General features: G+C 50.7%; 6 protein-coding genes across 7 annotated transcripts; 2 read left to right on the forward strand and 4 right to left on the reverse strand.

Annotated features, from left to right (window-relative positions):
• Positions 1-415: 415 nt before the first annotated feature.
• LOC108027628 (phospholipid-transporting ATPase ABCA3) lies at positions 416-6,976 on the reverse strand. The gene is made up of 13 exons (XM_017099150.3): positions 6,566-6,976; positions 5,903-6,488; positions 5,634-5,777; positions 4,819-5,575; positions 4,278-4,762; positions 3,940-4,219; positions 3,232-3,742; positions 2,468-3,153; positions 2,245-2,383; positions 2,005-2,187; positions 1,168-1,827; positions 1,049-1,114; positions 416-846 (listed from the first exon to the last, which is right to left on the reverse strand). The coding sequence occupies exons 1-13, from the start codon at positions 6,781-6,783 to the stop codon at positions 585-587; spliced, it is 4,977 nt and encodes a 1,658-aa protein (XP_016954639.1). The 5' UTR covers positions 6,784-6,976; the 3' UTR covers positions 416-584.
• A 388-nt stretch (positions 6,977-7,364) lies between these two features.
• On the forward strand, positions 7,365-9,087 carry LOC108027611 (26S proteasome regulatory subunit 8). The gene is made up of 3 exons (XM_017099132.3): positions 7,365-7,529; positions 7,590-7,734; positions 7,848-9,087. Exons 1-3 carry the CDS (start codon positions 7,512-7,514, stop codon positions 8,900-8,902), a joined length of 1,218 nt encoding a protein of 405 aa, XP_016954621.1. The 5' UTR covers positions 7,365-7,511; the 3' UTR covers positions 8,903-9,087.
• A 228-nt stretch (positions 9,088-9,315) lies between these two features.
• LOC108027618 (acyl-CoA-binding domain-containing protein 6) lies at positions 9,316-10,147 on the reverse strand. The gene has a single exon (XM_017099140.2). The coding sequence runs from the start codon at positions 10,145-10,147 to the stop codon at positions 9,416-9,418; it is 732 nt and encodes a 243-aa protein (XP_016954629.1). The 3' UTR covers positions 9,316-9,415.
• A 61-nt stretch (positions 10,148-10,208) lies between these two features.
• LOC108027619 (SRA stem-loop-interacting RNA-binding protein, mitochondrial) lies at positions 10,209-10,689 on the reverse strand. The gene is made up of 2 exons (XM_017099141.3): positions 10,582-10,689; positions 10,209-10,495 (listed from the first exon to the last, which is right to left on the reverse strand). The coding sequence occupies exon 2, from the start codon at positions 10,479-10,481 to the stop codon at positions 10,209-10,211; it is 273 nt and encodes a 90-aa protein (XP_016954630.1). The 5' UTR covers positions 10,482-10,495; positions 10,582-10,689.
• Positions 10,690-11,794: 1,105 nt separating this feature from the next.
• Positions 11,795-15,686, reverse strand: LOC108027545 (CTD nuclear envelope phosphatase 1 homolog). 2 transcript variants are annotated; one of them, XM_017098998.3, is made up of 4 exons: positions 14,762-15,686; positions 13,493-13,741; positions 13,249-13,431; positions 11,795-12,761 (listed from the first exon to the last, which is right to left on the reverse strand). In XM_017098998.3, the coding sequence occupies exons 1-4, from the start codon at positions 14,858-14,860 to the stop codon at positions 12,570-12,572; spliced, it is 723 nt and encodes a 240-aa protein (XP_016954487.1). In that variant the 5' UTR covers positions 14,861-15,686; the 3' UTR covers positions 11,795-12,569. The 2 variants fall into 2 exon arrangements, with proteins under 2 accessions (XP_016954487.1, XP_016954486.1); XM_017098997.3 differs by having other exon boundaries at positions 13,493-13,750.
• A 433-nt stretch (positions 15,687-16,119) lies between these two features.
• Positions 16,120-20,074, forward strand: LOC108027544 (pyridoxal-dependent decarboxylase domain-containing protein 1). The gene is made up of 5 exons (XM_017098996.3): positions 16,120-16,528; positions 16,646-18,100; positions 18,168-18,683; positions 18,743-18,936; positions 19,000-20,074. The coding sequence occupies exons 1-5, from the start codon at positions 16,418-16,420 to the stop codon at positions 19,346-19,348; spliced, it is 2,625 nt and encodes an 874-aa protein (XP_016954485.1). The 5' UTR covers positions 16,120-16,417; the 3' UTR covers positions 19,349-20,074.
• Positions 20,075-21,937: the final 1,863 nt, after the last annotated feature.

A 21,937-nucleotide genomic window follows, 5' to 3' on the forward strand; every position in this document is an offset into this window, starting at 1 on the left:
AGCGCCTATCGTCTATCGACTAATTTGGCGCGCGGAGCGCTAACTTTCAAAACTGATTTTAAATGCAATCCTTTTTCTAAGAGCTCACCAACTACAACAGCGATGTTTTGGCTATTGTTTTTAATTGGATTTTAAAATTTTTAATATTTAACAAACCTGAAAATCAATGCTTTATTGGAATCGAGTCGTTCGTGGTGTCACTTTTTGAGCACGCAATGAAATATAAATACCCGCACGTGGGACACTTCCCAGAGCTTGTTAACTTCCCCAGGGACTCGCGTTAATTATGCAGAGCAACACGTGTGCAGGAGGTAATTTATTGAAAGCGGGAAAGCCCACAAATCCGAGGTCCTTAGCCTGCACGGCCGAGGCCAGACATTGGCCTTCGAGTCCTTCGTACATGCATGGTTCAAACTAAGTTCGTGTCTCCGTTTATTAAATTTGTAAGATGTTTTTAAACACCAAAGACGCGGTTAAATGTGTTTCCATTCAGGTAAACTAAAAATGAACCTACAACCCCGTTTAGAAACGTATAATGGGTAGTCTGTACAAAATACACTTGGCGAAACAGGGGGTTTCCGACCTCACTTCTTGCCCCTGGCCCTGGCGCCCTTTTTGGTGGTCGCGGTGTCCAGGGGCAGCGGGCCCTCCGTCTGGACGAGGTGGTGCTTCAGCTGGGCCCGCGTCTCCTGCACCTGGGCCACCACATTGATCATGTCCGCCTGGTAAATGCAGTAGTCACTCACGTTCAGACGCACCTTGTTCTTCTCCATGGCGCCGTAGAGAAACGAGTAGACTATTTGGCCCACGGGCACGTAGAACTTGAACCAATTGTGCAGCCGAGCCCTGAAAAAGCGCGTGTAAAACATTTAAGATCATGCTTACTTCTTATGTAGAAGTTAATCATCAACAGCGATCGCTAAACATTAGGTCCTTGCATGTTAATAAAAAATTTAAATGTTGATAAATGATCGATAAATTCAAACATTTTTAAAGGGCACCAACTGAACCTGTATCCAGGGAAATATGTAGACTAGGGACCACTTACACCAGCTCGGATCTGTTGTGCAAGAAGTTGACAAACTTGGCCAGGTTATCCACGTCCTTGCGCAAACTAAGTACAGAAGAACGGATTACTAAACCCATAAATGTATGGACACAACCCACTTCTCCTCCGATTCGGCGAGGGTGGCTCCATCGCGGATGAGCCGCACCTCCAGGTAGAACCCATGGCTGTACTTGTATCGCAAGTACTGCAGGCTGCCGATCGCCAGCATCTCGCTGTCCTGGAAGAGGATGATGAAGTCGGCCAGGATCTTGCACTCCAGCTCGTCGTTGGTGGCGAAAATGATGGTCTTGCCGCAATAGCGGATGTACCGCAGGATGTTCCAGATTTCCCGCCTCGTCGTCGCCGGCATGCCGCACGTGGGCTCGTCCAGGACGAGGATCTTGTTGTAGGCCACCAGGGCCAGGGCGATCTTCAGCTTGGCCCTCTTCTCCGCCGTCAGCAGACTGCACTTGCGATGCATCCAGCCCGTCATGTTGAGCATCAGGCACAGGTCGTGCATCTTCTCGCCGATCTTCGCCTCGGGAACTCCGCGGATCATGCACAGCAACCGGATGTGCTCCCGCGGCGTCAGCTCGTTGAGCAGCCCCCAGTGCTGCGGGCTGTAGCCCATGTAGGTGTGGATGCTCTCCAGGTCGTACTTGAAGTCCAGGCCCCGCACGTAGATCTCGCCAAAGGCGAATCCCTCCTCGCCCACCAGCTGGCGCATCAGGTGACTCTTGCCGGAGTTTCGGGGTCCAAAGATGCCCATGCTCATGTATCTTAAGGTGGTAAGTGCGTTTTAAAGAGTGTACTACAGGCTTATATCAGTTTTCCTAACAGTCTGTCGATTAAAAATGCATCTTAAGTTGGTAAATAATAATAGTTTAGGTTGCGACAACTGACAAACACTCTGTATATTTTGTAAAAACAATGTGACTGTGGTGGAAACTACTCACTTGTTCAGGGCAAAGGAGACAGTATTGATCCTTTTGCCGGATGTTGGAACCTTGGCCTCCACCTGGTCCACCAGGAACACGGATTGCTTCGCCTTGGTATTGTCCGCCTCGGCGATCTTGAGCTTCACGTCAGCCACATCGCCGTCGTCGAAGGGATAAGTAGCGGTCCTCATTTTACGCAGACTGCCGGAAAATGAGACATTGGTGTTCAAGAGTTACCCAAATGTCAGCCGAACTCACTCTCTGGGTGTGTGGAACTTCTTCTCCCTGCGGTGCAGCTCGATCCAGAAGATCAGCATCAAGAAGATTAGAGCCGAGACTAGCATGAAGACGATGGCGGGCAAAATCCCGGGAGCAGCCCACTTGAAATGTGAGTCAACTGGAAAACAGAAGTATTGCAATATATGTATTTATTGGCTATGACTAGATGGCTTTAACCGTAGGTACGACTCTCTGGACTCACATCTGCAGTTGGGCACCACCTCGTGCATGTTCTCCTTGGTGCAGCTGATGTGCGCCTGGCACTTGGCATTGCAGATCTCCTGCTCCAGGCGCTGGGTGTAGACATTGCTGACGCCGTCGAGGAGCGAGAACCCCGGCGACATGCAGGCGCCGTAGAAGAAGATCGTATTGCTGTTGGCCACATCCCAGTAGATCATGTAGAGCACCAGGCCGGACACTCCCTGCAGCAGCACGGACACCAGGAAGGCCCGCACCAGTGACCTGTTTACGAACATGGACACCAGATAGGTGAGCGGCAGGGCGGCCAGTCCGAAGATGCACAGCAGGAGCAGCAGGATCGCGTTCTCGGTGAACCCGAAGCCGCCGATGCCCATCAGACTCATGATCACCACAATGATGACCGAGTAGATGAAGAAGGTGAACCAGTCCCAGAACAAGTTGACGCCCCAGAAGACCTTCAGGCCGAGTCCGGCCATGTGTTGCAGGAAGCGGACGTTGTAGATCTGCTCCTCCACCAGGGGGATGACGAAGACGGACACGGTCAGCGGCAGGATGCAGCCGATGGTCAGGGGGGCATGGATGTGGGCGATCTTGTTGTCCAGCAGGTTAATCTTTCGCGACAGCTGGGTGGGAAGCGGGTGGTTCTCCACCAGGGCCACGATGTTTTGTTGCTCCGGATAGGAAAGTCTAAAACGTAAGATAATATCGTAAGTATCCCCCTAAGGCGGCAGGCTTCTCGAATCCTGTGTCTTACAGGGCGAGTACCTTAGTATAATGTTGTGCAGCAGATTGAGCATCATGGGGGCCGAGTGGAAGAAGTCCTGACTGATGTAGCCGTTCAGCTCCTGCTCACCGTCCGCCTCCACCGCCCCGTAGCTCCGCATCTCGTTCTTCTTCTTCAGGTCGTTCCGATAGCTGCCCTTCTCGCAGGCAAAGGACTTGGCATTGAAGGTCCTGGAGGTTTCGATGGGCAGCTTCTTGGCCCCCTTCACCGCTGGCTTGATGTCGATGTAGCCACACTTCTTCAGGTTCGGTATGGTCTTGGACACGTCCGCCGCCTCCATGAAGCCAATGTGTATTGTGTTCTGGCGCACCTTCGGCATGTCCAGCAGCACCGATAAGCGGGCTATGATGGCGATCAGGACAAAGCTGGTGAAGATCATGATGATGGGCCACACATTGGGCGCCGTGTGGATCATCTTCTTGTAGAGCATGGCCCGCATCCGCTGCCTGGTCAGCTGCGTATGCGAAACCACCTGGTACTTGAATGTTTGCGCTGTGGACGGGAGTCGTGAGTATCTGTTTTTTGCGACTTACGTAGTTGTTTTTGCATTGCAAGATGTCTGACCCAGGCGAATAGTTCCCAACCCCACCTGCCGCTGGTTTTTTCTCTACTAAACTAAGCGCCGAGGCGGCATACCAAACCCAAGTGTCACTGCAACGCATCGCAAGATCGTATGGTTAGGAACTCACTGACATCCGGGATCATTTGCTGCTGCAGTCGAAAGGAGGTGACCAGCTTCATATATATGTCGGAGAGCTCCGCGCCCACCACTCGCACATTCTCGATGCCCAGCATCCTGCGGTCGATTTCCAGGTGAATCAACAGCTTCTGCAGCCTGGGACGGAAAACGACAGGTATGCGGTAGGTTAGAGTGTCACCAATCTCGTTCTCCGGCTCAATGTTGGACACAAACTGGTTGATGTAGTCAGTGATGGGCTGGTCTGGCACGTGTGGCTTCTTGATAAGCACCTGGGAAGAGGCAAGGCATTTAAGCAACATCTTGTTAACTAGGGAGGGGACTTCGCACCAGATCCACACTGCTGCTGAACTTCGCTCGCAGGAAGAAGGGCGTGCCACTGGCCTCCAGGACGCCCATGCTGAGGATCCCGATGCGATCGGCGGCGTGCTCCGCCTCGCCCACACTGTAGGTGGCTATGATAAAGGCCCGGTTGTCCTTCTCCGCGTTGACGATAGACCAAAAGACCTGCGCCTCCCGACCCGTCAGCGGAGTGGTCGGCTCCTCCAGGATGATGATGCGCGTATCGCCGGCCAGGCAGCAGCACAGTGCCACCAGCTTCATGGCGCCCGAGCTGAGCTTCCCTATCCTGGTCCGCCGACTCTCCACATGCTGGTCCAGAATGGCCAACCACTTGCGCCGCTCGATTTCGTAGCGGTCGGACTCGTTGGGCGCCAGTTTTAGGCGGACGTGGTAGTCGATGGTCTGCTCCACGGTCAAGTGCTTGTTGAGTCCGTGCTCGTCGAACCGGAAGTCAACCATGCGGCGGGTTTCCCCTATATCGGGGAGTAGGTATTAGACGGCAAAAAATCTATGTGTCTTATTTCCCTACCATAGGGCTGAAAGGGCTTCCCCAGAATGGACACACTGCCGCGGAGAGGGAACTTGAGGCCGGCCAGGACTCGAAGAAGCGTGAGTTTTCCGGAACCAATGTGGCCCAGGATCACGTAGACCTCGCCACGGTAAATGCGCATGGATATGTTCTTCAGGATTTTGCGTTCCGAGTCGCGGTGGGTGGTGCTGACGTGGCGCAGTCGCATCACCTCCTCGCTGCCCACATCTCCGAACTCGAAGTTCTGGAAACTGGGGGCTCTGCCCAAGTACATGATGGTGGCATCCGAGTCCTTCTGCTTCCGGGGCCTGTTGTTCACTATCCGGCGACTGAGGAAGGTGCCCGGCATCCGCCACTGAACCGCCAACAAAATAAGCAGGTAAATCAAGGCCGAACTAATGGCCGACGTGAAGAGCACCACGAAGTCAATGGTTTGCACGCGATCCGGGTCGTCGATGCAGTTCCTGAACAGGCTCATGCTGAAGTGCATCTGGCAGTTGCAGAAGGCCACCAGGATGAAGAACACGTAGTACTTGTGGATGTCCCAGTAGCGCTCCAGTATTATGCAGAATGCCGCGTACATGAAGAGCCACAGGAGCAGGGCGAAGAGGACCGCGTTGGTGGGATTGGCGAATAGCTTGGCCACCACCATGCCGGTGATCACGATCTCCACGGTGTAGACCACGATGAAGCAGATGAAGCCTATCATTCCCTTGCCGGAGAACTCCCCGTCGCGGCCACCAAACGCCCAGAACAGCTAAGTGTGTCAGTGTAGTAATCTGGAAATGCAGCGGGCTAAGGTGGCAGCAGCTTACCAAAACCATTATTAGGAACAGTGCACCTAAGATAAGCATTCTCAGGAAGAGCACCATGAACTTAAAGCCCCATTGCAGGCCAAACGAGTAGCCATAATGCCACTGGTGCACCATATCACCGTCCTCCACCTGGGCAGCCACGTTCTGGGGAAGACGGCGAGAACTTGTCCATGTCATTCGAGTCCATTAATGAGGAGATCCCGAGGGCAACGAGTGTGGCAATGCGTAAACAGATATGTGATAGACGGGGGGGTTTCGGGCAAACTCACTCTGATAATATTCAGGAAGGGCAGCAGGTATATGAAGTTGTACAGGAACGTGGGCAGTCGGGCGATACTCATCACGGAGCACGGCTCGTCGGCGGCGTTCAGCAGGATGTTGTAGACCTCGACATTGGGCTCCGGGTAGGTGGTGATGAAGTCGTTGCGCAATCGGTGGTACCACTCCACAAAGATCTGGTGCTGCAGTTGCAGGAATCCCTCGCGAATGTACAGATCCTGCTGCTTGTAGTGCTTGGCCTGGTCCCGTCCGGGGTTAATGCGGCCCGAGCACCGGGTTATCCACAGACGATCCTCGGTGAGGAACGGAGCGATTGTGCGGAACTCGCTGGGAAAGCGGATCGAAATGGACAGCTTTAGGGGGGTGCCCCCACGACTGGCGCCATGGAAGACGATGCCCGCCAGGGTGGTCCGCTCGTCGAACTGGTCCTGCATCTCGGACTCGAGCCTGTAGCCCACGGTGGAGTTCAGTTCCAGCGTCTTGGCCACGCTCCTGGCCACGTCCATTGTGAACGGCGTTTTGGGTGTGTAGGCCAGGCTGTATTTGGTCTTCTCCCGCTTCGAGTCCGCCATTCGTCTGAGGAATGTAGTTGGTGATAAGTTTTGAGCTTGTAATGATCCTGGGAACTTTGGGCGTTTCGTATACCCACTTACGTTAGGATGTTTATGTCCTGAAGCTTGTGTGACACGATGCTCTGTTCACTCTCGCGCTCGTGGCTCGTGTAAAGCAGCCTCCTGGAGTGGGCAATGGGGTTGAGGAGGATCACCAGGACCATGATCAGCATAGTGATGATCTCGAACAGCGTCCGGCGCCACAAGTTTAGCTCGATCCGGATGTAGCGCTTGAACAACAGTCCCTTGGTGGCCGGCATTTTCGACTTTGATGTGTGCAAGAACAAAACCAAAGGAATATCGACTATGTGCAGACCTCTCACGCAAAATAGAGGGTGAAAAGGTGTAAAATTCAATGTTCGGCAGAGGATTTTGAAGCTATTATTTGGTTTTTTGAAGCACCAAACAGTACTTTGTTTTCAAAGCACATGTTGATGGAGTCCGTCAACTTGTCGGGATCCTTTGACTGTTGAAGGGTGAATAATGAGCGTTCACACTTTCCCTCTTTTGTCCGCTACTGGTATTTGCACCGTATTTTCCATTAGGTTCATATTTGAAGCCAAATGTGCTTTTCAAAATTATAAAAATCACTTATAATAAACATTGAAAATATTCAAAGTTGTAGCGACCGTTAAATATATTTGAATTCGATGTTGGCACATTAACGAAACAGTCAATGGTATCGAATATTTGGTATTTGGTATTTTATCGATCCGGGCGGTATTTTCGCCGACTTATCGATAGTTTGCACTGACTAGTATCGGCAACGGTCCATGTAAAATACGAAAAAGCGTTAGTGACAAGTATTTCGGAAAATTTAGGCGATTTTAAAAATACCAAAGTGTGTTTTGGTATGTTTTCATCCCTGCCAGAAGCGGAGCAAAGTGCCGAGTCATAGGGAAACGCAAAATTAACTCGGAGTGTTTGCATGGTGGAGGAAACAACACGAACAAGATCAACTTAAAACGACAGAGGGGATACAGGCAAAATGACGGTCACGAATCGGGTACGTGGTGGCGGATTCTTCGGTTTGCGGCGCGGAAGGTCTGATTTGCTCTTTTCGCAGATGGAAATCGAGTCGGCCTACCAAAAGGGCGAGGGATTCCGGTCCTACTACATCCAGAAGATCGAGGAACTGCAGCTGATTGTGGCGGAGAAGCACCAGAATCTGAGGCGTCTGCAGGCCCAGCGAAACGAGCTCAATGCGAAAGGTAACTATACTTGGAATTGGTAACTATATGGAATTCGGGGGACAGATACCTTCGGGACATGCCAAGTTAGCCAATATGGAGAGGAACCGATCCTAACAGTCCTTTCCTTGCAGTTCGCATGCTGCGGGAGGAGCTGCAGCTGCTGCAGGAACAGGGCAGCTACGTGGGCGAGGTGGTGAAGCCCATGGACAAGAAGAAGGTGCTGGTCAAGGTGCACCCCGAGGGCAAGTTCGTCGTGGATCTGGACAAGAACATCGACATCAACGATGTGACCCCCAACTGCCGAGTGGCCCTGCGAAATGAGAGCTACACGCTGCACAAGATTCTGCCCAACAAGGTGGATCCCCTGGTCTCCCTGATGATGGTCGAGAAGGTGCCCGACTCCACATACGAAATGGTCGGCGGTCTGGACAAGCAGATTAAGGAGATCAAGGAGGTGATTGAGTTGCCCGTGAAGCACCCCGAGCTGTTCGATGCCTTGGGTATTGCACAGCCGAAGGGAGTGCTGCTCTACGGACCGCCGGGTACGGGCAAGACCCTACTGGCCAGGGCCGTCGCCCATCACACCGAGTGCACCTTCATCCGAGTCTCGGGCTCGGAGCTGGTCCAGAAGTTCATCGGCGAGGGCTCGCGCATGGTCCGAGAGCTCTTTGTGATGGCCCGCGAGCATGCACCTTCGATTATCTTCATGGACGAAATCGATTCCATCGGCTCGTCGCGCATCGAGTCCGGCTCCGGAGGCGACTCCGAGGTGCAGCGCACTATGCTGGAGCTGCTGAACCAACTGGACGGCTTTGAGGCCACCAAGAACATCAAGGTGATCATGGCCACCAACCGCATTGACATCCTGGATCCGGCCCTTCTGCGTCCCGGCCGCATTGACCGCAAGATCGAGTTCCCGCCACCGAACGAGGAGGCGCGTCTGGACATCTTGAAGATCCACTCGCGTAAGATGAACCTCACGCGTGGCATCAATCTGCGCAAGATCGCCGAGCTGATGCCGGGCGCCTCGGGTGCGGAGGTCAAGGGCGTCTGCACAGAGGCCGGCATGTATGCGCTGCGCGAGCGTCGTGTCCACGTCACCCAGGAGGACTTCGAGATGGCTGTGGCCAAGGTTATGCAGAAGGACTCGGAGAAGAACATGTCCATCAAGAAGCTGTGGAAGTAGGCGTTGACCGGCCTGAAGCACTGCGAATGCGAACCTAATTTCATTGTCAATAAATACATATGTTAGTAACCTAAATCTTAACTTGTATTTGTGGAACGGCGAATTTACGCTTTGTACGAAGACCTTCCATTGTATTTACGAAATATTTAAGCAGAATTTAATAATACAACTTAACTCTGGCAAAACCTCGTCAATTTGAAAAGTGAACTCCAACTCCTCCGCTTGCAGGGATGGGTTCTATCTCTTTCATTTTCAAATCAAGCTACTCCCATACTTGTACATTTGGGGTAAAGAAACGTGCCTATAGCCTGCAAAACAAACGTTCAAAAGCTTGCACATCGCGATGTGCGTTTTTGGGTTTTCAAGGAATAACTAAAAGCCTAATATGTTGAAAAGAAAGAACAGAAACCAAGTTTACAGAGGATTTATCGGTGATTTTTATTTGCTCACAAGACTTTTCAGTGTTTCGAAGCAAGGAGCATCTAACAACTTAAGATTTAATGGCGTTCAGCATTAGGAAGCGGATCCGCCGAGACGCTCCCGCTCCGTCTGGAGCACCTGGCAGATCTGTTCGTCGTCGGCCACGTCGTAGCAGGTCTGTCCATCCGAGTCGCAGAGCTCCAGATCGGCGCGCATCTCCAGCAGGCAGCGCAGCGCCTCCAAGTGGCCACAGCTGGCGGCGTAGTGCAGCGGCGTCTGTTGGTCCGCGTCCCGCTGGTCCACACTGGCCCCGCTGCGCACCAGAAACTGAATGATCTCGACGGCATTGCGATCGGTGGCCCAATGGATGAGGGCCATGCCGTGCTCGTCCAGCTTCCCCAGATCCCCGGGCGCCAGCAGTTCCCTCAGCCTGTCCAGATTGTTCTCCTTGACGTGGTCGAAGAGGGTCTTCTCGCTGTCCGAGCGCTGATCCTCCAGCGGGGCGGACTCGATGGAATGCACCACCCAGCCGGGATTTCGCCGCGAGCGCCAGTTGGGCTGCAGCTCGTCGAGCTTATGGACGTAGGCCTGCCTGGCGGCGATGGGGGACATCTTGCCAAGGTTCCGCCAGGCCTGCCACTTGCTCCTGGCCCTCAGCTGGAGCAGCCCGGGACTGGGCTCCTCGCAGGGACCCTCGATGGCCTGCTTGTAGTAGCCGTAAAAGAGCAGTAAATCCGCGGAGCCGATGTGGGCCGTCTGCCGGGCCACATGCTCGGCGGCCAGGTGGAAGAGCTCTTCCTCGGGATCCATTTCGCTGTCCGACATGTCCAGTAGGATAAAACTAAAAACTTACGAACTAAATGACAAACTGGTGCGACTGGGCGATCTAAGACTTCTGTATGTTGAGGTAGTTGCCCTCCAGTATGTGCTTCTGCTCGTTCTCGATCTTCTCCAGCGCAGCCAGGCTGTTGAAGCTAACGAAGCCGTAGCCCTTGGAGCAGCCGGTGCGCTTGTCGAAGATCACGTTGGCGGACACCACGCGTCCGAACTCGCGGAAGTAGCCGCGCAGCTCCTGGTGGCCCACTGTCCACGGCAGATTGCCCACGAAGATGCGGTGCACAGATTTTCCCACTTTTGCTACAGCTGCGGCGGTGGCCATGGATTCGGTTTTCCCTGAGTACGAGGGTTCTGTCAGTTACAAATGGTATGGCTACGTGTGGTTGGATGTGATGGGACAGGTGATGATTCCGGACTCTTACCAGTTGCGTTGCGTAAGAACGTAGGGGACGGAACGTAGTGCCAGCAACGTAAGAGCTTCGTAGGGTCGGTGAAAGAGGAGATAAGGCCAACTTATCGATACATCGATATTTTAGAGTGAAAATAACTATTGTAGACGGCTGGTCACACTCTGATTTCAAATTCGCCTCCAATGGAACTTTGGTTCTGAAATTCTATATTAACCATTTATTAAATTAAACTATACATTCTAGCACCGAAATTCGTTTACCTATGATTTTAAGAGTTAGCAATGTGATTGAGCAAGCCCATTACCTAACCAATCCCCTATACAGGGTATCAAAAATCAGTGTTGCCCACCAGCAGGTTCCTTCACTCAAGTTTCGTTAGGGCGCCAAATTCAAAGTATAGAAAAAAGAAGACACAATCTCTAGATTTTGTTGTATTTTTGTAATTCTTTTTCTGCTCTTGTGTTCCCTTTCTCATTTATTTCACTTACGTTTCCTTTTAACAAATTGTCTACAAACTACTTAAAATTAACAACATCGCATACACGTATTATTCTCGTTTCCTCGCAATAAATAAACAAATAGTGATTGTTGTAGATTTACAATACGATAAAAGAACAATTGGATAGGGGTGGGGCAGAAGGTAGGGTAGGGCGTGTGCAAGCTTCTGTTGGTTAGTCTAGATTTAGAGTGTGGTATTACGCTTTGGAGATAACATTAACTATGGAAGCAGATTTCACTCGTGACGCTCTCTTTCCTTTCCGCCTTCAGCCCATTTGCTGCTCTCCTGAATCCTGGATATCCTGTGATGCCTCGCATGATGTGCCTCGGTTTCCCAATTCTCAGACTAACTCGGTTCTCGTATAATTAGTGATTTGGCTCTCCGAACTCCCTACATACATCTGTCCCAGTCTGCGGCTCGTCATTAGTCCGATCCGATCAGAATAATGCGATTTTAGTGCTCATTGCCTTGGCTCGCCTTACAAAATATAACTTTTGCCTTACTCGCTTGCTTGTTGCTCTTGTTGTCGTTTACTTTAATAGTAGTTCATAGTTGTTGGTTGTTGCTTAGGTGTAGATTCATATATATATGTATAAATATATATAACTCCCTCGAAAGACAAAAATCCTATCCTTAGAAAAGAGTTGTTTGGTTTGCAAGCAATGAAACTCGAAAGTTCTCCGTCCGTTTAGTTTTGTACAGGAAACGAGGGCAGAACAAATATAATTCTGTACAGAATCGGTTACATTTAATAATTATCCATAATAATGATGTCCAGGAAAGTTTCGTAGTCAACTAACTTGTATAATTATAAGTATTTTGCTTCGCCTTGTCATCTTCATAGAAAACAATTTCAGTTTATAATAACTAATTGTAATCATGGGCATAGAAATTACAAGTTACAAGACTCTGTTGTAAGTGGCCTTAGATTTAATTTATAATAATATGATATATAACTTGACAAATTTGTTCTTACTGTTGTTTACTTCACTGTCTCTCGTATCTATATATATATACTGTGTTCAAGAGTTTCCATTTGATATTAATCAAAATATACACGCACAAAGAACAAACGAAAATTTTCAAAGAATACAAAAATACAAAAAAAATGTAATAATCGTAAAAGTAAAAATAGCTGGTCTACACATACCGACAAATATGCATGTATAATTAGGTTGTTACAAAACAGTTAATCATAATACACAAAAAGAAACAATCGTCGGTTTGCAGACCTCCAAATCTCTCCTCCACTTTCTCTATTATCTCTGTGTGTAACTCCTCCACTCCTCTTTTCCACTCCTCGCTCCTCTGACTTGAATGGTAAACGTAATAATAATAATGAAAAAATTCGTTAATGTGTCACAGCACCACCATGTTTGTTGTTAATTTCAGAAGGCATCCTCCTCCGCCTCCTCCCCGCTCCGCTGGCCTACGAGGCTCCTCCTCCTCCTCCTCCTCCTTCTAAACAGATAAACTACACTAGCGACAGGCGGCCCACCTGCTACCAGAGGCGGTGCAGGTGCAGGTTCCGCGACAGCACCGATCTCACGTCGTTCGTGAACCTCAGCGCATCCAGCATGGGCAGCAGCGACAGCAGCGCCGTGTCCATCGGGTCCGAGAACCAACTCTTGATGGGTATGGCATTGTTGGGGAAGCAGCGGTAGGCCCCGGGCGAGTTGTCAATGATGAATATCTGCAAGGAATTCGAAACCATTAGCGAAGGAATGGGCCAATCGAATGTGTAGTTGGATTGGCTAATAGGAAACCTTCTATATGATAGAGAAATAAAAACCCACCGGAAGCACGGAAAAGGGTTTTATGACAAAAAAAAATAACCAACAACTTTTGAGAACCATTTCTTATTGCACTCTAAGTAAGATATTGAAAGGAAAAGGGGATCAGAACCACCTGGTAGCTGCTTAGTGCATTTCTAACTTACAAGTGTACTTTAGAAGGTATTTTTAAGCCCCCCGAATACTAAATACTCGAATAGGCACGTCTGCTATTGAGTTTAAATAAGTTATTTGTGAAAGGAACAGAACAATCCTAGTGGCTGTTACCATCTAGTTTATAAGTGCACCTTAATACTAATACCTTAATAATACTATACTAATATTTTATTACATTTTCTGTCAAGTCCTAACTGCAGATTTAGGCCTCTCTAGGCTCCCCAACCTTACCCTATTTAAATCACTGCAGATGGCCGACAGGTCTTTGGTATAGGATCCGTAGTCGGGCGTGCAGTGCTGTCTGTAGTAGCGCCTCCGGAGAATGTTCCGGCCGTTGTCCAGCTTGTCCGCCACCGCCGCTCCGTAGATCTCCATGCTGGCCGTGAAGACCACCAGGTCGTACCACTGCGAGACCTGCGTCAAAATCGAGAAGTACATGAGTCCCGGATCACACGGACTGCCTTCGAGAACTCACCACATCCAGGAAGTAGTCCACATGCGGTCGCTTGTGCACGAAGAAGCGCACTGGATTCCGATCGATGGTCACTTTCACGGTGAAGTCGTGCGGCGTGCCCGGCTTCACCGTGTTCCGGGGCATCGCATTGTGGTGGGAGTGGATGAGCGTCTCGTCCAGGTCCAGGACGAGGGTCTTTCGCTGCACCAGGCTCAGGCGGTGGCGCGAAACGGGCGACAGCGGGAAGAGTTCATATTTAACCGGTTGATACTGGATAAACTGAGAAAGTTAATGCACAATCAACGGAGCAGTACTTGAAAGGCATTCAGCATGGGGCTTATGCAATGGGCTCACTAGGTCTCTACTCTCCCGGGGCTAAGGTGCGAGGAGGTGTTGCAGGTGCGGGAGATCTCAACGGAGATACAACTGCATCGAACTACATCTACTAATCTTGCATGGTGTCCTACATCATTCGATTGGAGCAACGTATGCTTGTGTCATTGGGTACTTTTCAGCTGTGAGGTTATGCTGCTGGGTCAGATCTACATGGGTGTGCATGAAACGAAAACCAGGGGGAGGTCGAAGGTCGCTGCTTCTGCCGCGTCACTATTTCGGGCCAAAAATGCCGGCACCGGGGAGGGCTCAAAGGCGGTGCGCCGATAAGGCGGATGGGTGAGCAGCAGGGGAGTGCACTTGTGGGGGAACGGGTTGGCGTAGAACAAGCCCATTAAACGTGTGCCGGAAAGCATTGATAAGGCTAACTTCCAGACAGGCATCTCTGGCTAAGGCCAAGGGCTACACGGAGCCGTAAGATCATCAAAGATTTTCCGTTTAAGAACGAAGAAACAAAGGAAACCCTCCGTATTTAGAGGAAATCAATCACATTTACTGCTAGGGCCATCTTTAGGTGATGAAATAAACGCTTTTCTGATAAGATAATGCAAACCAGATTACTTTAGGAGCCGAAACCACCTGCATTAAATCGTTATAATTTTTCTGTTTTTTTTTCTTTTTCAATGGCACTGTTTAACGTGTTCGTTCGACTCTATACGGCAAGTGCACTTAGCGGGGGCGGACTGTGGCTAGAAGTCTTATCACTGCGGCGGCGGCTTTTATTATTATTATTCTGGGCAGTAGTACTTGGACGCCGATTGCGGGAGCGGGTTAAGAACTATTTCAGTGTTTCAGTGTCTCAGGGCTTCGGGCGGGTAAAAATAAAAACTATTTTGGGCTTTGATAGGCGTGGGCAGGGCTATTCAGCCCCTTCCTTCGGCTCGTTCCCGTACTTACAGCTCGCACTTGGCGATTGAACATGAAGCAGATACATGTCCAGACTTTTGATAGCAGCAACAAAAGCGCATGGAATTTCATTTGCAGCAGCGAAATCATTTGAAACAAGTGGACTCTGGTGTTTTCCTCGTTTTGGTACTCGTTCACGGGCAGGGGGTTGGGGCCGATTAATTCGATAAATCGACCACGATCCGATTTCCGCGATTGAGCGCGGTGCGAGTGGGATGGCGCGATTTGCAACCGGCTAAGGATCTCTTCCTCTTGCTGGGCTCTGCTTTTGCTGTTACTTCGCAGCCTATTGTTGTTGTTTTTGATAACGCGCCGAGAGCACACACACCCGCACGCGGGCGCGCTTCGCACACACACACGCACACCCTCCCCTCGAACAAAATCGATAACAAGGCTTCTGGTTTCTTTCGGCGGTGAAAAGAAAGAGTTCCCCCTCTTTCTGCACTTTTCGCGGTCTTTTCGGGCTCCCCTAATTATTTGCCGACTAGTTCTGCTCCCCTGTCTGCGCGGATATTCGGCTTGCACTTATTTGTTGGCCTGTTTGGCTGGCGTCTGCTCTTCTTCTTCGCTTCTGTTGGCTCGCTCGCGCGTGTGTGTGCGTTGTTTTTTATTTGATTTTACTTTTCGGCGGAAAGAGCAACACACACACAGAGTAATCGGAGGCGGATTTGGGAATAGGTTTTGTTTTCGACGAGCCGAGCTGAGCTAAACGAATCAACGACGGAGCCAGTTGCACTTAAATTGCCGTCGACAGAGCGGTGCGTTCGCCTAGGAAGTGCGTCGTGCTCGTGGACTGCTCACAACTCTTCGGCGCTGCCTTTATTACATAAATATAGTTTGTCCGCGTTTCGGTTTTGTTTAACAAATTCCACACTCATGCACTAGAGGTGGATCGATGTTTGGCAGGCCAGTCGATGTTTCCATCTCTATTCGCGCGATTTTCTTACAGCACTGTTGAGTGGGACCGCTTGCAAGGTAAGCTGATATATTTCGGTATATACCAACACCTATTTTGGGTCACCTCCAAGTGGACGGGTTTGGCAATAGAACTCAAATCTTAGAACACGCTACTTAGAATAAAATTTTAACAAATAAATAAATTAAATATTGGCGTCTGCCACATCTTAGGAACTCACGATATGTATGTTGTTTTATGGTTTGTGCCAACTAAGCCTGAGCTGAGATTACTTAAAGTTTGGCCGATCTTCCAACATCCAAGTCTGCGAAACTTAAAGTAAAACAGAGATCAGTGATCAAATTGAACAAGTGGAGAACCAAATCAGAATCAAATAAAAGTCATGGGTGCCCAAATCGCAAATTAAGCTGAACTGCTAAGTAGTAAAGACAACGAGCTGGTTAATTTATTTTTTAATGTAGCTTGGTAAAATTAAAATAACTTTGTAACTATAAATGTCGATAGCCGGACACCACTAAGGACACCACAAATCGTTCGATTTAAAAAAACCCGCGAACTAGTTCCGCCACCACATCGTCGCTTAAGTAGTCGCGCGACGGTCACACCACTCCTCACGCACACACTCCCGCACCCCTCGCGCTCACACTCGACACACACACAGACGCAGTGGCTCGAAACGAAAACAATTATTTGAAGATAAAGTTAAAAGCGATTTAGAGCGCATTGAAACCATGTCAGCGGCTGGCAGATCGGAGGACGATCCCGGCCAGAGTCCGGCGGTGGATCAGGAGCCGGATCCGGGCCAATCGACGCCAGCGGTGGCCGAAATCGCCGCCTCCAGTGTGAGTGTTCTCTCTTTTTTTCTTCCGTTTTTGCTGACGACGACGGAAGACACGTCAACTTCTGGAGCTCCGTTGTTTACCCAGCCCACTTGAACCATTTCACATCCAACCATGTAGATTCGATCCGGCCTGGCCGAGCTGGAGCTGCGCTCCTCGCAGGTGCTGCAGCGCTTGGAGAACGTCAAGGTGTCGTCCACGCCAGAGAAACCCAGACCGAATCCCAATCCCCAAGAGCATCGCGAGCACGACGACGACGAGGATGAGGAGGAGGAGCAGGGGGAACAGGAACGGGAGCGGCGGCTTACCAGGTTCGAGGATCTACTGCCGGCCGAGCACCGAGTGCCCTCCGACATCCTCAAGTCCCTGGAGCAATTGGTCTCCTACACGGACAGCGATGACGATCCCGAGTTTCCGCTGCCCGCCCTAGATGACGTCTCCCATTTGGCCCTCATCTCGCACAGCATCGTTGCCTATCTGTCGCACTTGGACCGCCAGCAGCTGCTCCGGGTGACCAATAGCATTTCCGGAGACGCCACCCGATGGTTGGGCACGTTGTTCCACTTTGCCCATCCGGCGAGCAGCTTCCACGCGGACAACGCGGACGCAGTGCTGCGCACGGTGCGACTTGCCATTGTGGCCAGGTGTCCGGGTTACTTGGAGGGCGGCATACCGGCTCTGGCCCAGCCCACGTTCTATATATCGGAGAACACGACGCCGGTGAGGCTGCAGTACGCCTGTCGGCAGCTGGGCATACCGCTGGAGGCGATCAAGATCATACCGGAGCACAGTCAGTACGGGACGATGGATGTGGCGCTGCTGCAGAAGCAAATCCAGCTGGATGTGGGCAACAACAGGACGCCGCTGCTGGTGGTCGCCGACATTGGGGCCTCGCTGTGCGGCTATGTGGACAACCTGCTCCGGCTGCGGGACGTGTGCAAGGCGCACAACATGTGGCTGCACGCCAGTGGCCACGGCCTGGCCGCCCTGGTCTGCGCCCAGAGCCAGGGCCATGTGGAGGAGGTGCTGCACTCGATGGCCCTGAACTTGGGCAGCTGGTTGGGCGTGCCCAGTCTGCCCATCGTCCTGCTGCACCGTCCGCTGCAAAACAGCGCGCTGAGTGCCTTCGAGTCCGATCCCATCCTGTCGCGTCGCCTCAACGCCCTGTCCCTGTGGACCAGTCTGCAGGCCCTGGGCCGCAAGTCGATTGCAGAGCGCCTGCACGTCGCCTTCCAGACGTGCAGTATCCTCTTCGAGATCGCCTCCAAGTGCGAGGGTATCCGTGTGCTGAGCCACACGCCTGGAGCGCAGACCGGCGCCTGTTTGTCGGACATCATTCAGAGTCCCTTCGATGTCCAGGCGCTCTTCGATGCCGCCGCCCCTGTGGTCGCCTACCAGTTCGATGGCAGTACCACCATTCCACTGGGGGGCAGCGGCTCGTCCGCCGCCGCCGCCTCTGCTGCTGAGCGAGAAACGGCCGAGGGTCTCCGGCCGCTGGAAAAGATCAACAATGCTTCCTACTTCGACCGCCTCAACTCCTGGCTGGGTCAGATACTGCAGCGCGACTGTCCCAATGTAAGCAGTAGACCAAATTGATTATGCATACATGTACTATGTATCCAAATCGCCCATATACTTTCAGTTTGACTTCGAGGTGATAGAGCATCCGACTCATGGTAGCTGCATTCGCTACTGTCCGCTGGAACTGGGCTTGGGCGAGCAGCCTCCGAGCTCCGAAAACCTGGAGAGCTTCGCCCAGAGCTTGGAGGCGCACGTAGACATCCTGCGGGCGACGATCAAGCACAAGGCGCGATTCATCCACCTGGTGGAGCGCAGCGAGGTGCTGCGCCTTGTCCCGCTGCCCGAATGGGCAGGCATGGGCGGCGTTCGCTTCGTGCCCGAGGGCTGGGAGTCCCTGCTGACGGACCAGGCTAAGACCGAGCTGAACAAGCTCAACATTGATTTGGTGGAGGCCCTGAAGTCCACGGACAATGCCTTCTCCCTGGGCGAGGGCACCGACGGCCTGATTTGTGTGCGATTCGGCATGGTTACCCACGAAACGGAGGTCGAGGAGCTGCTGGACTTGGTGGTGACGGTGGGCAAGAGCGTGCAGGAGAACTCGCGGGTGCTGGACACCATGTCGGAGATTGTGAAGAAGGTTCGCCAGTTCGCTTGTGCGGGATCCGTGTACCACTTATAATTTGATTTGTTTTTTAGGGCATTGAGGCGGTCACCGCCGATCTGCAGCGGGAGTCGGAGGAGAAGCTCTGGCAGGAGGGCATCCTGAGGCATGTTCCCGTGGTGGGGCGCGTCTTCAACTGGTGGTCACCGCCGGCCAAGGAGTCGGGCATTAAGGGGCGCAGTCTCAATCTAACACAAGGCGTGGTTGAGAGCACCGAAAATATTTACAAGTCAGTTTTGAAAGCACGCCACACGTTGTATAGCTATGAATGAACGAATCTATCTTTTCAAAGGTACCACATGCAGATGACCGGAGCCACTGCCCATCAGTTGCCAGCGAATCGTTCGCCACCCACGCCCATGGTGCAGACGCCCGTGGGCGCGCCCTCGTCGCCGCCCGTCTTTCCCACAGTGGAGCCCGTGCCCGGAACGGTTTCCTCCGGATCCGGATCGGACGAAGCCACGCCCCCGGCCGCGGAGGCAACGGGATCAGGAGCTCCGGGAGCGGGAGCACCGGCAACGGCCTCTGCGCCCACCCAAAACCATGTGGACCACGGCCGCACCGTCAGCCAGAGCAGTGCCGCCTCCTCCAGCGTTCCCGAGCTCGGGGCCGCCGCCAACAGTGCAATTAACAATAATTAACAAGAGTGTAACAATTCTATACCTATAGAGGAGCAGCGGAAACAGAGGAAACATTTAGATCAAGGCAGAGCCAGCAAAATGGATTTCACAGTGGGAGAGGCCTTAAAAGCAGCAATATCAAACAAGGCCTAACAATTCGTAGTCGAAGGTGAACAGATTTACCACATACACACATAGAAGGCTTCATTTCCACTCCCCTACTTAAAAAGAAAATCGAGAACTAAACAATTCCAAAGATGGTTTTTCGCCCGAACCGATGATAACGCAAAATCCAATTTAATTGCTTTTATGTATATTTATATTGCTATTCCTATGATCTTTTATATATCTCTACTATATATTATATTATTTTACCTTATACGCGTATACTTTACTCCCACCATTGTTGATGTTTATGATCAGAAAGAAGTCGCCCGTTCCACTTTTATTATTTGTAATATTGTATTAATTTTTTGTGTCTATTTGTAATTTTTATTCAGATGCAAGTACCTTTGAGAGACATATTAAGTAGGCAATTGTTCGTTGTTCAATTGTGCGAAGCAATAAATTGCGCTATTCTTATTTCTTAAGAAGCTAGGTGACAACAAATTGAAGAAATTAAAACAAAAGTATACACTTAATAACAAAATATATTTATTATACAATTTGCTGCTATAAGGAAAACTGCACAAATATGAAGCACTTAAATGAAACTATACAAATAAAATGTGAAATAATTAGAAAGAAGGGCGTGTGTTCTTGAGTGCGTCCTGGCTTATCCAAGAGCGTGGCGCCCATAATTTGGTCATGAGCCCGACCCAACCTACCTGGATTTGCGTCTCTCAGTGGCTCCCATTAAAAAACAGCTTTCTCCATCTAACTAATGCAATTAAATTTTATATTTTTATTTAATATTTTTGTTGGATTTTTTAGCGTTTTACTTTGCCGCTGTTTGCTTTTGAAAGAAATCCCCCTTCGTTTCCCGGGAACCTCGGTTCTTTAAATTACCCGATTCACTTCGGTTTGCGCATAAAATACTTTTCGTTCCGGAATTTGGGTTCCCGCTTTTCGAAACAGTTCCCAGAAGCTGGGCGGGGCAAGCGCGCTTTCTGGAACTCACCCAGTAGATCTTTGTGTTTCGGCCCTCTTACGAGAGCTTCCAAACTGCCCCTACGATTCGCTAGAACTAGCTTTGTCGTTCCTTTTGGGTTTAATCGTTAATCAAGATGCCACTAAGCGCTTCGACCTTGCCTCTGCTCCTTACATTTTCATTAACTATGCATACTATATTTAAATATATATTATATATGTTGTACAACTCGATCCTACTGCCCTGCTGCCGCTGCCGTGGGCCGTCGAAAAAAAACGCGAATATTCCTGGGTCTCGCTTAGCCCGCCTCTCGGACTCTGAGTTCCCGCATTCTGAGTTCGTCTCGGTTTTGGGGATTCTTTTGTAATAACTACAACGCGTACGATGACAACATTTAACACAGAAATATATTACGAGCTAAATGTGTTATATTTATATATGCGTGTTGAGGGAGTTTCGACCTGGGCTCGAAGCTCCGATGCCAAGGCGGCGCCTCCCAGGGTTCCGGGCTCGCACTGTCGCGTTTCCCACCGACTGTAGGGCCTTGGGATCCTTAAAGGATGCCATTCGCCTGGGCTTCCAGGACCCTGGGAGGCCTCGTCTGGTTGTGTGGCTCTCATAACTGGTAAGTGTATAATAAGCGAATAAAAAACTGGTTAGTTTGCTCCGATTCGTTTCTCTTTACACCGTCTTTACATGTTTACTTTAAAAATGTCCTTGTTGGCGATTGCGTGATTTTCGATCTCGACTCGACCCGATTGCTGGTATCTTACAATTGATCTTTTCAAGGGGGGTCGTAGGTGTGGTAGGTGTGTACTAGGCTAGGTCGGTAAATGCTGAGAACTTCGCTGTGGGGCAGTGCCGGGGCTCGACTAGTTGGTTGGCCCCGGGAGCCCTCCAAAACGCTTCGATTATACTTGCTGGGTGTTGCTGGTGTATATGGCTGTCGATAGGCTAAGTGTCTTGTCTACAACTATGTTATTATAATACCTATTTGTGTATATGTCGCTTGTGTGTATACGTCTATATAACTCTGTAGTTCGGCTGATCGGCTGATCGGCTGTCACTTGTGACTACTTTGTTCGTTTCGGTTTCTGGGCAGTACTTTGTGTCAGTTTCATATTGCTATCGGTTCCACGCCAAGTCGACTGTCGTCTCCCACCTGTCTGGCTACTGTTTGCGCCAGTACTACGAACGCCTTCGTTTAGCTACTAAATATACAGATAGCCCACTATATCTACATATATCGGTTTACGATTAGGTTTAATAAATGCATTCCATGTTAAGCTTAGGTTAGATACACAATAAAATTGCGGGCTCAAATCCTCGACCGATTTAGCCCGCCAGTCCCGGACGATCCTGGTCCTGGTCCCCGGCTCCACGCCCTCCAGCGGACCAGGAGTTCGGGAATCGTCCGCAGCACAACCCAGACCCAGAGCAGGGTCGAGCACTAAGCGGGGATCCTCCTGAATGGCTGTGGCGCGGGCAGCTCTTGGGGTTCGTCTGGGCTCCTAACAGTA

Source organism: Drosophila biarmipes, chromosome X (assembly GCF_025231255.1).
Source record: "Drosophila biarmipes strain raj3 chromosome X, RU_DBia_V1.1, whole genome shotgun sequence".
In the NCBI taxonomy this organism is placed as follows: Eukaryota; Metazoa; Arthropoda; class Insecta; order Diptera; family Drosophilidae; genus Drosophila; species Drosophila biarmipes.